At 46.7% G+C, this 13,411-nt stretch overlaps 1 protein-coding gene across 6 annotated transcripts in view; it reads left to right on the forward strand.

Annotated features, from left to right (window-relative positions):
- HEATR1 (HEAT repeat containing 1) overlaps positions 1–13,411 on the forward strand; it is a 317,329-nt gene that overhangs the window by 135,357 nt on the left and 168,561 nt on the right. For all 6 annotated transcript variants that reach the window (XM_029593810.1, XM_029593813.1, XM_029593812.1 and 3 more), the window contains 4 exons: positions 793–900; positions 7,777–7,872; positions 8,318–8,406; positions 9,591–9,802. In XM_029593810.1, the coding sequence (XP_029449670.1) occupies positions 793–900; positions 7,777–7,872; positions 8,318–8,406; positions 9,591–9,802 (505 nt within the window). The remainder of the gene's footprint in view (positions 1–792; positions 901–7,776; positions 7,873–8,317; positions 8,407–9,590; positions 9,803–13,411) is intronic.

Below are 13,411 nucleotides of genomic sequence, written 5' to 3' on the forward strand. Positions count from 1 at the left end.
GCACTTTAGGGAAGGAATACTGCAACCACAGAAAACATTTATACTGTGTATCCCAACAATGCTATGGAAACAGACTGAGTTGGCAGACAGCTCCCGATTCATATGGCTCCTAATCTTTCTTAGCCTCATGGTAGCATGGACCAGCTCCTGGCACTGCATGTGAATGGCTATAGTTGCCTGTGTTCCTGGTGCCCACATGATGGTGATGCAGCAAGTCAGAGCTAGTCTCGGGGAGGGCCGATGTGGGTACAGTTCCTTGGGGGTGGTGGCTGGGAGGATGCAGGAGGCAGAGGTGGGAGCAGAGGGCTATCCTGAGGGGAGGCAAACGGGGGCAACCACCATGGGCCCTGCACCACCATGGTAGCCACATCCCCAACATTATAAATTCAGCATTCCAGTGCTTTGCTTCAGCTAATTTTGTGCTGGGTCCCATACCCTCCAAAAGTCAGCCCTGGGTGAGAGGTTAGATTGCTGACTAAAATTAAAACAAATATTGTAGTAAAGCTACCAAAGTGCTACATCTGGTTGTGAATATTTTTGTTTTGTGGGTTTTTTCATAACTTTATTTGGTATAGAGGTAGCTGCTGACTCCCAGGAGTTGAACTGTGTCAGAGCATAAACAAGAGGGATTTAATTGGGTGGCAGTGATCAGATTTAGGCAAAACTGGTTTTCTGGGCATTCCTGCATGTGAGCCCTGCTCTGAATCTGGTGGGGGTTCGGCTTTCTCATCCATTGCTCAGTCGGTCGTTGTCAACATTCGTTCATTGCCTGACTCTGAGTATGTCTTTCAGTTCCTGGCTGAATCGGACACCTCCCTCCTCCTGAGCCTGAACCATCCTCGCCCTGCGATCAGGCGCTCGGCTGTCTGGCACCTGACAGAAATCATGCGGGCAGGCAAGGTAAGCATTCAGAGGTGGCTGCGTGCTAATCCCATTAGAACTTGGTCAGGGCAGCTGTATAAACACAGCCTATAATGGCAGATAAAGGCTATTGAATCTGCCCTTCCTGTTCATACCCAGATCAATCCAGACATGTGGGTTTATGCATCCCTACCAGCAGAATGGAGGCAGAGAACAAAAACTTTGATGCACTGCTACATAACCGAGAGTGCCACCTGCAGTCCCTCAGTATTTTTCTGTCTCCAGTAGATGATAGTGGTACAAACCTGTTGTCTTGTTAGTTTAAAAAAAAAAAAAAAAAGTAAAGTTAGTTTAGAGTAGGGAAAAGAGGATCCGGAACTCCCAGATGTGTTAGGACCCTTTGTGGGCCATCCTTCTGGTTGAGCAGGGGGTTAGATATCCCCGGCCAGTTTCAACCCTTGATTCCAGGGGGAGGAAAAGCCAGCGGTCCTGGTTCCCTCACTGCCCCTGAGGGCCTCTCACCAAAACCGGTCTGTAAAAGGGGGGGGGGAGGCACACAGAGACAGCAGCCATTGTAGCTCCATGTGGCAGGAGCCCTGCCTTGGATGTGGAGAGCAGGGATTCCCCTCCCCCACTTTCTCCTGTGGTTCAGGGATCGGATGGGGGTGGAGATGTGCCAGCAAATTCAGGAAAGGATTCAGTGACTGCAGAGCAGGTGACCTGTGGTGGCTTTTCTATGGATTTCGTTTTGCTGATGCATAAGGCTTATCTCACCAGGTTGGAGCTGGCGAATAAGCGGCCAGCCTCTCAGCCAGTCCGGGTTGGCCTTAAGAGGCCTCAGGTTGAGGTACCTCCGTGGAAGGGGGGAATTTTGCACCTGCTGGGTCTCGAGCATTCACTTGGTAATGATACCACCTCCGAGGATTCTGAGGGCGCTGATCCGATGGGCGAAAATCCGCAGGAGCCACAAGAGGACCAGGGCGCTGGTCAGGGCATGGATCCGGGGGCTGGGTCACTGGGGGACCCGGATACGGGCAAGGTCCCTTTGATGGAAGTGGATGATCCTAGGATTGTTAGGTTATTTTGCAAGGATGAATTGCAACCGCTTATCCCTCAGGTTCTGAGGGAACTGGGGATTAAGGTGACGCAGGAGGACTCTGACATGGAGGGGGTAAACCTGGTGTTGCAGGGTCTGCGTGGACCACAAAGGACATTCCCCTTGCCGAAGCAGGTGAAGTTGATTGACCAGGAGTGGGATTCCCCAGAAGCTGGATTGAAGGTAGCCAGGGCTATAGCCAGGTTGTACCCCCTGCCCGAGAGCATCTTGAAGATGTGGAAGCTGCCGAAGGTGGATGCAGCGGTATCGCCGGTGACAAAGAAGACTACCTTTCCGGTGGCAGGGTCGGTGGCTTTGAAGGATGTCCAGGATAGGAAGCTGTAAATCCTGTTGAAGAGGCTGTTTGAGGTCTCGACTCTGAGCCTGAGGACTACAGTCTAAGCCAGCCTTGTGCAAAGAGCTTGTTTGTGCTGGGTGCAGAAGGAGTCCGCCGGAGGTACCCCTGGGCTTCTGGCCAGGATGCTTGCCTGGAAGTGGGTGTGGCTTATGTGGCAGATGCCCTATATGATTTGCTTCACACTTCGGCTAGGAACATGGTGTCTGTGGTGGCCGCGCGTAGGCTTCTGTGGCTACACAATTGGTTGGCAGATATTTGATCGAAGGTACATCTTGCTAATCTCCCTTTTGAGGGGCAGTTATTGTTCAGTGAGGACTTGGAGAAGCTGATGATGCATCTGGCAGCCTTTAAGAGGAATAGGTTGCCCGAGGATAAGACGGGCACTAAAAAGACCTTTCCGTCTCGCTCACACTTCTGTGAGATGATGAGACTTCATGCCAGCAGATATTCGTCCAGTTTTTCACAGAAATAGGGTTCAGGACAGCAGCTATCCTTTTGGGGTACCCATAGACTGGCCGGAGAGGGTCCCAGACAGGGGACTGGAAGTGCCAAGCCCACCCAATGAAGGCAGGTTGGTCTACTCCTCCCTAGTGGCTGTCTGAGGAAGGTTGTTCCATTTTTATGAGGAATGGACCAGAATTACCTTGGATCAGTGGGTGCTGGAAGTAATAAGAGATGGCTACATATTAGAATTTTTCGACCCCCTCAAGGAGGCCTTCGTGGTGTCCCGTTGTGAAGCAGCGGTGCGGGATACTCTGCTACGCCTGCAGCGATTGGAAGTCATCCTCCCAGTGCCACTTGAGGAGCATAGTCAGGGAAGGTATTCTGTATACTTTGTGGTTTCCAAGAAGGAGAGCTCATTTCGGCCCATTCTGGATCTGCAAAGGGTCAATGCGAAATTGTGGGTCCCACGTTTTCAGATGGAAACATTGCAAACAGTCATTGCGGTGGCGCGCAAAGAGGAGTTCCTGTCATCTCTCGATCTGATGGAGGCATATCTCCATATTCCCATCAGAGCAGATCATCAGAGATTTCTGCGATTCACTGTGCTAGGAGAGCATTTTCAGTTTCAAGCCCTGCACTTTGGATTGGCTTCGGCACCAAGAATGTTCACAAAGGTGATGGTAGTAGTGGCGGCAGCCCTCAGAAGAGAGGGGATACTGGTTCATCCTTTTCTCGACAATTGGCTTATTAGGGCAAAGTCAGAAGCGGAGTGCTTTGTCTCCATTCGGCGAGTGATGGAGCGCCTGGAGTTCCTAGGCTGGGTGATAAACCGGACAAAGAGTCAGTTGGTCCTGTCTCAGTCCTTGGACTATCTGGATGCGAGATTGAACACCCTGGTGGACAAAGTGTTCCTTACCCCAGAAAGGATTTTCAAGTTGCAGTCACAAGTGGTTCATCTGAGGGACCTGCTGGATCACAAGGTCTGGGATTATTTGCAGGTACTAGGGCCAATGCTTCGCATAACAGCTTCTACACTAGATCTGGTGCTATGGGCTTTTGCGCACATTTTATTTATTTTATTTATTTTTATTTATTTATTTATTTCAAATTTTTATATACCGGCATTCGAGACAGCAGTCACATCATGCTGGTTCACATAAAACAGGGGTGCAAAGTAAACATAACTATAACAATGGTGCTGAAAAGGCAGTTACATATAACAGGGTGATAAGAACTTGGCTGAGAAGGAAGAGAAAGGACAGGATTAATTCACACAGGTAAACGATAGAAGATATGGTTAATCAAGATATGGTTAATCAAGGTGTAGTTGGAGATTAGTTGACCATGTTGGTGTCCGGGAAAGCTTGTAAGATGCGTCTGGCAGGACCTTAACCTGGTGAATCCGTGCTGTCTTGGATCAGCAACCCATCAGTCCATGTGCCTTCCACATCCATGCTTTCTTCATGTGCCCCTGGAAAGAATAACCAGTTCTAATTTCTTCTTGATCAGTACCATTTACATAGTCTTGGCTTACAAGTGAAGCAAAGCAAGCCTCGAAAGATGCCTCCAGTTCATCCACTAGCGTGCCGTTGGAGAGTTTGGACCCCGGTGGCGTGGTGAGAAGCCCGGAAGCTGTGTCACTTACATAAAGCTCTCCTATCCCGTTGGAATCCAATGTTGGAGGAGTTTCAAGTGCCATTGCCACTCCAGGAAGAGGCCAGGTCCAGTCTCTCGTGGTGGCTTTGTCAGTCCAGTTTGAAGAAGGGAGTGGATCTGGAGGTTCCAGACTGGGTGGTAGAGACCACGGATGCCAGTCTTAGCGGTTGGGGAGCAGAGTGTCAAGGATTGGTGGCCCAAGGACAGTGATCCCCAGTGAAAGTGTCCTGGTATATCAACCATCTGGAAACGAGGGCGGTGCAGAGGGCGCTGTTCTTTCTTCCTCAGATTTAGGGCCGGGCAGTATGTGTGTTCTTAGACAATGCAACGATGGTGGCCTATGTCAATCGGCAGGGCAGAAGGAAGAGTCGCTTGGTGGCTCAGGAGGTTCACGAGCTCTTTGCCTGGGCAGAGCTTCATCTAGTGACTCTAGCAGTGTCTCATGTAGCAGGCGTAGACCATGTGCAGGCGGATTATCTCAGCAGGCAACAACTAGACCCAGGAGAATGGGAGTTGTCGGCAGAAGCCTTTGTGCTTCGTTGGTGCAGGTGGGGCAAACCCCAGTTCGTTCTCATGACAACAAGGAAGCATGCCAAGGCAACCAAGTTTTTCAGCTGCCGAGGGGAATTCTACTCCACAGAGATAGATGCCATGATTCAGCCTTGGCTAGAGAGGCTGCTACTGTATGTCTTTCCTCTGTGGCCGCTTGTAGGAGGGGTGCTATGTCGCATCGAGCAGCATCAGGGTAGCATCGAAGTGGCTGTGATATCCATGGTTTGTGGATCTGGTGCAGCTGGTGGTGGACGAGCCTGTTTGCTTAAGCCATTTGAAGGGTCTGCTGCATCAGGGACCCATCTTATTGGAACTGGCAGATCACTTCTGTCTAGTGGCTTGGCTTTTGAAAGTTGACATTTTCGTTGAAGGGGTATTCCGAGCTGGTGATTACTACTCTGCTTCAGGCTAGGAGATCATCCACTTCTTTGGCATATAGCAGAGTTTGGAGAGTGTTTGAGGCATGGTGTGGGGCCCTTGACACTGATCGCTTGCAGGCAAATGTGGCCCAGATTTTGGCCTTTTTTGCAGGAGGGGCTGTCGAAAGGTTTGGCCTATAATTCTCTTAGAGTCTAGGTGGCAGCCTTAGGTTGTTTTAGATGAAGGCTCCAGGGACGACTGTTAGCGTCGCATCTGGATGTAGTGCGTTTTTTTTGAAAGGAACAAAGCATTTGCGCCTTCTAGTTTGAAGACTTTGTCCATCCTGGAATCTCAATTTGGTTTTGCGAATTTTGTTTGGCCCTCCTTTCAAGCCTTTACGCAGGGCTTCTTTGGAGGATCTTACGCTGAAGGCGTTGTTTCTGGTGGTGATTTGCTCAGTGAGACAGATTTCAGAGCTCCAAGCCTTATCGTGCAGGGAGCCCTTTTTGAGGATTTCCAATGATGGGATCTCGTTGCAGGTGGTTCCTTCCTTTTTGCCCAAGGTGGTGTCGGCCTTTTATCTTAGCCAGACTGTGGAGTTGCCAGGGTTTTTGTGTTTGACGCCCGATTTTCCTCATATGAGAGAACTTCATCTTTTGGATATGCATCGGGTTCTCCTAAAATATATCTCAAGGTGACTAATGAATTTAGGACCTTGGGCCACCTTTTTGTTTTAATTCAATGGATCAAGGAAGGGTGATAAGGAGACTAAGAGTACGATTTCTCGTTGGTTGAAGGAGGTGATTGTAGAGGCCAGCTGATCTCTGAGGGTTTGTAGGTGCACTCCACTAGGGCTCAGGCAGCCTCCTGGGCAGAGTGTCAGTTGGTGTCGTCTTAGATTTGTCAGGCAGCATTGTAGTCCTCTTTGCACAATTTCACTAAACATTACTGTTTGGATGTTAGGGCCCCAGAGGAGGGTGCCTTTGGGCAAAGTGTGCTGCGTGCAGGTCTTTCGAGATTCCATCTACTGTAAAGGGGCTTGGGTACATCCCACTTGTCTGGTCTGATCTGGTTAAGAACAGGAAAGGAAACTTTGGTTCTTACCTGCTAATTTTCATTCCTGGAATACCACAGATCAGTCCAGACTCCCAGCCCATTCTGATTATGATTATTTTTCGAAAGACCTCTCCTGATTCTGGATGCAACTGGTGATGCAGAGTTTAATTTTGTTCTGCAAAAGATAATTGTATATCGTTCTCGCAGCTTGGAGTTTAAAAAAAAGAAATGTTCTTTTTTGACCATAGTGCAGGAGTCATTTTGGTTGGGAGTTCCAACTTGTTCTCCCCAGCTCTTTTAGAGGAAGTTTGGCGTTACATGTCTTGGCTTGGGTACAGATCAATACTGAGGGACTGCAGGTGGCACTCTCAGTTATGTAGCAGTGGCTCAAAGTTTTTGTTCTCTGCTTCCATCTGCTGGTAGGGATGCATAAACCCCCCTGTCTGGACTGATCTGTGGTATTCCAGGAACGAAAATTAGCAGTTAAGAACAAATTTTCCTATATAGGCTTCCAGCTGCAGTACCACAGAAGTCACTCAACTTTGTTCTCTTCCTGGCAAATAAGGACCCTTTCTACTTTTCTCATCTTTTCTCAACTTTGGATACTGTTTATGTGCTCACCACCACTCTTGGGAAAGCTTTTACTCATATTCAGAACCCTTTCTTTGAAGAAATATTTCTTTGTTATTCCTCTGTCCACCCCCTTGCTTTAGAAGATCCTTTAAAATGAAAAATTCTTGCTGCTTGTGTAATATTTATATATTTCTTTTGGGGAGGTGGTAGAGGGGGCAGGGATTTCCTCCCACTTCTTCAGGCTTCCAGCTCATTTGGAGCCAGACTCTGTTGGGCTGCGGTGCCACAAGTCTTCGTTTCAAACTACCTGAGGATTTTTTTTCCCCCTGCTTTTAAATGTCCCTTCCCGACTTGCTTAGCCCAGCCATTGCAGCAAACGTCCTGGGCAGGATGGGAAGGGGGCCATGCATCGGGGCTTTCTCTGTAACCCTGCAATCACGGACCTCGTGTCTTGCCCCATCACGTGACAGTCTCTGTCACGTGATGCCAGAGACTGGCTCCCCACCACCACCACCATGGGTCGTGAATGTTGCCTCCGCATCATTCCTAGCTAATTCCAAGCTGAGGGAATGGATTCCTGGGCCTCTGCAGCATTTTCTACTGAGCCACCGGGCCTAGCTTACTATTTCTATCTTTGAGGTATTTGAATATCTCTGTTGTACCTCATTGCTCTTTCTCCTTTCCTGTAGTGTGTACATATTTAGGGCCTTAACTCTCTTTCCATAGGACTTGAGAGCCCAGGCCTGCATCGTTTTGGTAATCCTTTTCCGTCATGTGGTTTTAGAAAGCTCATGTTATATTGTGTTTTTCGTTGGAACAGGAGGGTTTTGATGAGTCCTTTGTTCGAGAAGCTCTTCTAACTCGTCTCCTGGATGAGGACATCGATGTTGTTCTGTCTGCACTCGGTGCCTTGGAGGTAAGCTGGAATCTGTGGGGAGCACTCGGCTAGATGTGAGCGAGCCTTATTAAAAAAAATAAATAAAATCTCTGAAAGAGCAGTGCTCAATTGGCTTTCTCCAGTGTGGCCCCTTCTGTCTTTCCAAAGTGAGAGTCTTATTTTATGCTGGAACAAATGGAGACATGGTAATGTCAGCTATATCTTCCCATCCCAGAAATCCTTGCTCTGCTGAAGAAACCTTTCTTGACGCATGCAAGGATTTACTGCATGCTGAGGTGGGAAATGTCTTCTCAGTGACACTTCTGAGATATCAGTAGAGGATAAGTAGTTCATCTTCAATTTCTACCCCCTACTCCCCAAAAGGAGCTGCTTGTTTGTAATCATGAAGATAGCCGGAGTTAGTAGGAATTGAGTTATGAATTGCATACTGAATGTAAATAACCACCTCTCTCTCCTTTTGAAGGTTTTTCATGAACAGATTAGCCCAGAAGACAGGGTTACGAGTCTGCTGAGCCTCTTTGAGAAAGTGGATCTCTCTGCTGATGGGAGATGGTATGTTCTGCACTGGAAGTATCCCATCCCTGCTGATTTCTCATGCTGGTCATGGAATCGTGGCCTGGAGACTGGCCTAAGGCCACCGTTGACATTTCTTGATGCACATCTTGCAAGGATGCAGCAATGGCTATTTGTGCTGGCATGTTCCACAAGCTCTCTTACATAGTGCTGTAATGTGACCAGCCAAACCAAACAAAAAAAAAAACAAACCCTCCTTGATTTTTAATATGGCATGCACCAGAAACTTTTTTCTTGATTCCTTGAGGTATTTTTTTCTGTGAGGCTTTAGTCTGTGTTTCTTTTTCGGCTCTGTAGATTTATAGATTAAAGGTCATGGGTCATCATGACCTATGCTGGCCTTGTACTCTGGGGTGCCATCAAACCACTCTCGATGCACAGCTGGGGCTTTTCACCCTGCAGAAACATCGATTTAGAGACCGGGCTTTTGCAAAGCCTTTGGGTGAGTCACACACCAGGATCAGCCTTTTATTGGAAACTATTACCTCAAGTAGTTGACATGTAGTTGACTATTACATCAAGTGGTGACATGATTCATGTAATCTTCCTTAACTGCATTTTATTCTGAGTAGAAGATTTTAAAAATATATACATACATATTTCACTACCTGATGCATACAAGAAGCTGCCAATATCCTTGTTAAAGATAAGTAAAAAAAAGAAAAACATCCCAACTCTTCCATACCTAGTTTTTCTCTCTGTGTATTGAAACATTACCGGGAAGTGACACAAACATCTGAGCATGTTTGTTCATACCACTAGATGTTAGTACATGCTTGTGTGACAAATGGAGGTGGGTCGTGCTGGTTCCATCTGTAGGAGAAGGAAGTCTGTTCCTAGACACAGCCAGCAGTACAGGTCAGTGCTAACTGACAATTTCGGTAGTGCAAGGAGCAAATTTTCCATTTTGATAGTCTCTACTTAATTCTTCAGACTTTGCCTAATGTGCCGCAAGGTTGTGATGTGTCAGCATTGCTAGTTTGATACTGTGACAAGCATTTTTTGCTTCCTCTAAAATAATAATTGCTTTCAAAGAATTTTAGAGTTTTGAACAAGATACATTTTGTGTCACACCTAGTCCCTTTGATTCTTGATGATTAACTGTGCGACTACACCATTCTGTGTGCTGGGTGCTACCTACATTTTTGTGTTTAATCTTTAAGGTACCATGTTCTGGAAAAAGTGACAGACATTCTGATGAAAGAGCAGGCCCTGGCAGAGGATGAGCAGCTGGCTAATCAAGCAGTGAGAAAGCTCTTGCCATTCTTGACCATCATCAATAATGATCTGAAATCTGCAGAGCAGAAAATGGCGATCTATCTGGCCAAGTCTGGATTTTGCTCCCTACATCCACTGCTGAAAGGCTGGCCAGAAGGTGAGGATTGGAGACCAAGGACACCTCTTTCTTAAAGAATAAGAAAGTGGTAGACATACAAATGTGACTCTTAATGTCTTTTCCCCTGCCCTTAGGATATACCATGAGAATCCCAAGCAGGTAGGAAGCTCTAAGCTATACCTTTTTATGAAGGATAAAAAATGTGTATATGTGTGCGTGTGTATGTATACATATGCTTTCATATATGCTCATTTAAGAAGATCATTAAAACTGCTACAGAATATTCTTTGAGTAACTGAGAGGCAACAGGACCTATACACCAGTTTCTTTCAGGGTATGAGAGGAGCTGGAAGCTGCTGAAAGGGAACGTGCATTCAGATGCTAGGAGGAGCATTTGATGGGTCTCGTTTTACTTCATCAGAAACCAGAAGGGAATTTTTGAAACAAGAATAAATGTCCTGGATAAATGTGCTTTTGACATAATTACTCTAGCTTAGTTATTTTAGAACTAAATTGCATTTGTATTTATTCATTAATTTATCTATTTATTTATCTGCCTCACAAATTTGCTTCATTTTTTTTGAAGGGATTAATAAACATGTAGATAAAGGTGACCCGGTAGATATGGTGTATTTGGATTTTCAGAAGGCGTTTGACAAAGTCTCTCATGAGAGGTTTCTAAGAAAAGTAAAAAGTCATGGGATAGGCGGCGATGTCTTTTTGTGGATTACAAACTGGTTAAAAGAAAGAAAATAGAGAGTAGGATTAAATGGTCAATTTTCACAGAGGGAAAAGGTGGACAGAGGAGTGCCTCAGGGATCTGTACTTGGAACGGTGCTTTTCATATATTTATAAATGTTCTGGAAAGGAATACGAGTGAGGTAATCAAATTTGCAGTTGATACAAAATTATTCAGAGCAGTTAAATTACAAGCAGATTGTGATACATTGCAGGAAGACCTTGCAAGACTGGAAGATTGGGCATCCAAATAGCAGGTGAAATTTAATGTGGACAGTGCAAGGTGATGCATATAAGGAAAAATAACTCTTGCTGTATTTACACAATATTAAGTTCTATCTTAGGAGGTGCCACCCAGGAAAGAGATCTAGGTGTTATAGTGGATAATGCATTGAAATCGTCAGCTCAGTGTGCTGCAGCAGTCAAGAAAAGCAAACAGAATGTTAGGAATTATTAGGAAGGGAAGGTGATTTCCTAGTGTGTAGCCAGATGGACCCAGGACCAATGGGTTTATGTTCCCGTGCCAGCAGATGGAGACTGAGTCAGGTTTCAAAGCTGACTTCACCCTAGATAACCCCTGTAGTGAACTCAGCCCTTCAGTATTTCTTTGTCTCCAGCAAATTCAGACATGCTTTCCCTATGGGAATTGTTGTACCTTTTCGAAGAAGAAATTCTACTTTTAAATTGGAGAAAAGATTGAGCCCCACTTTTCTGCAGTGCTACCTAAAGGTCCCTCCCCCAAATGAGAATTCCTGAGGTGATTTTACAAGATCCCTCAGAGGTGTGCCTTGGTCAGGTAGTCAGTTCCCAGCATGGAATTTGCTGCTCAAGCAGCTGAAAGGCAGCAGGTGCAGGAAGCCTGATGGTGTGGCGCTAACTCCAAGTTCTCTGTTCGATGGTGACAACCCTGGAGAAGTAGTGCCGTGGATGAAGGCACACATGACCACTTCAACGTTCACTACAGTCACGTTAGAACACACAGTCTCAAGATTATTTGATTCGCTTCACCTTACCGATGGGAGTATGCTGTTGGCTACAGGAAGCTCAACTGAGCAGGGGTGTACCCCTGACCTCTCCGAACTGGCTGGTCCTCACAACAGATGCAAGCCTTCAGGGCTGGGGAGTCACTGACAGGAACTGACGGCCCAGGGATATTGGACCGAGGAAGAGGCCCTCCTAGAACGGTGGTTCTCAACCTTTTTTTTCTATTGGGACACACTTGACAGAAAATGCTTACAGGCATGACACACTGAACACTTGAGTCAATGCAAACGTTTACTCTGCATCCAGAGGACCCCGACCCCGCTCTCCACTCCCCCCCCCCCCCCCTTTCCCCCCCCCCCCCTGTCACCAAACAATGGATACAGAGCTGAACTAGGATATTTCAAATACAACTCGCTATATAAAAAAGATATTCTGATTCTGGTGTTATCTCAATAACAAACACAAACTCCCTTACTACTAGGCACATTGTAAAATACAAAACCTGAAAAAAAAAAAAAACCTCTTAGCACATGCGTAGCAAACCTTCCATACCATTGCAACACTAATTAAAAACTTCCTATGAAAAGGCAGCAGTGCAGCACCAGTGCATGTCCTATTGATAATGAGAAAACACAAGAAAGAAGATTGATACAAATCCCTACCTACTAGTAAAATACCTCAGCTCAGTCACACATACAGATCCAACCTTCCCTAAATACAGAATAAAAGACCACAAATTACAAATGTGGAGACAAAAACTGGAATGGAAACCTCAAAATGCCACTCTGCATGCAGTGCAAAACCAGATAGCTAGAAACAGAAATACAGATAGAAAAAATGCACATTTCCAAAACTGACATATTATGGCTCTTGCCCCTGTCACTTCCCTTTCATGCCTCCATCATCCTTCACTTTTCCTAATTACTTCCTTTCAATCATCCACTCACACTCATATCCCTGCCCAGCATTCCTGACCTCCCACATCCTCTTCCCTGTGCTCCCTCTCTCCCCTGCTTGACTCTCCTTACCCCTTTCATCCATCTCCCTCCCTGCCCAGCTACCTCGACCCCTGTTTCCCACCCCTTCCTGCTCAGCAGCCCCCACACTCCCTCTCCATTCCACCGTCATCTTCCCCGCATCCCCAACCTCCTTTCCCCCACCTTCCAAGGGTGGGGGAAAGGAGGTTGGGGATGCGGACTCAGACTCAGCCGGGGAAGATAAAGTTTAAGAACATAAGAAAATGCCATACTGGGTCAGATCAAGGGTCCATCAAGCCCAGCATCCTGTTTCCAACAGTGGCCAATCCAGGCCATAAGAACTTGGCAAGTTTGTGTCCCATCAGGCCCAGAACAGCAGGAGCTGGCAATGTCTCACTCTGATCTGGGTGAAGGAGGAATCGGCCTCCCACTGGGCCAGAAAGAAAAAAAAAAAAAGGAAGTAAGAGTAGCCTCTCATCAGGCCCAATATAAGAGAAGTCAACCATCTCCCACCTGGGCTGATAAGGAGGCAGTCATCTGCTGGCCCTGCAACACACCTCCTAATACCTCACGACACACCTGTTGAGAACCACTGCTGTAGAACATCAACTGCCTGGAAGCCAAAATTGGTGTGTCTGCAGTTCAGCCACAGACTCCAGGGTCAAGTGGTCCGGGTAATGTCAGACAACGCAACGACTGTAGCATACATCAACCACCAGGGTGGAACCAAGAGCCAGCAAATGTCACAGGAGATAGATCTCCTTATGAAATGTGCGGAAATACATCTACAGATGATCTCAGCCTCCCACATAGCAGGAAAAGACAACATCAGAGCAGACCTTCTAAACAGGGAGAGTCTGGATCCAGGAGAGCGGTCATTGTCGGCCAAAGCCTTTCAGCTGATAGTAGATTGATGGGGTCTCCCATCCATTGACCTGCTGGCTGCATC

The sequence above is a fragment of the Rhinatrema bivittatum genome, chromosome 3, assembly GCF_901001135.1.
Source record: "Rhinatrema bivittatum chromosome 3, aRhiBiv1.1, whole genome shotgun sequence".
Classification (NCBI taxonomy): Eukaryota; Metazoa; Chordata; class Amphibia; order Gymnophiona; family Rhinatrematidae; genus Rhinatrema; species Rhinatrema bivittatum.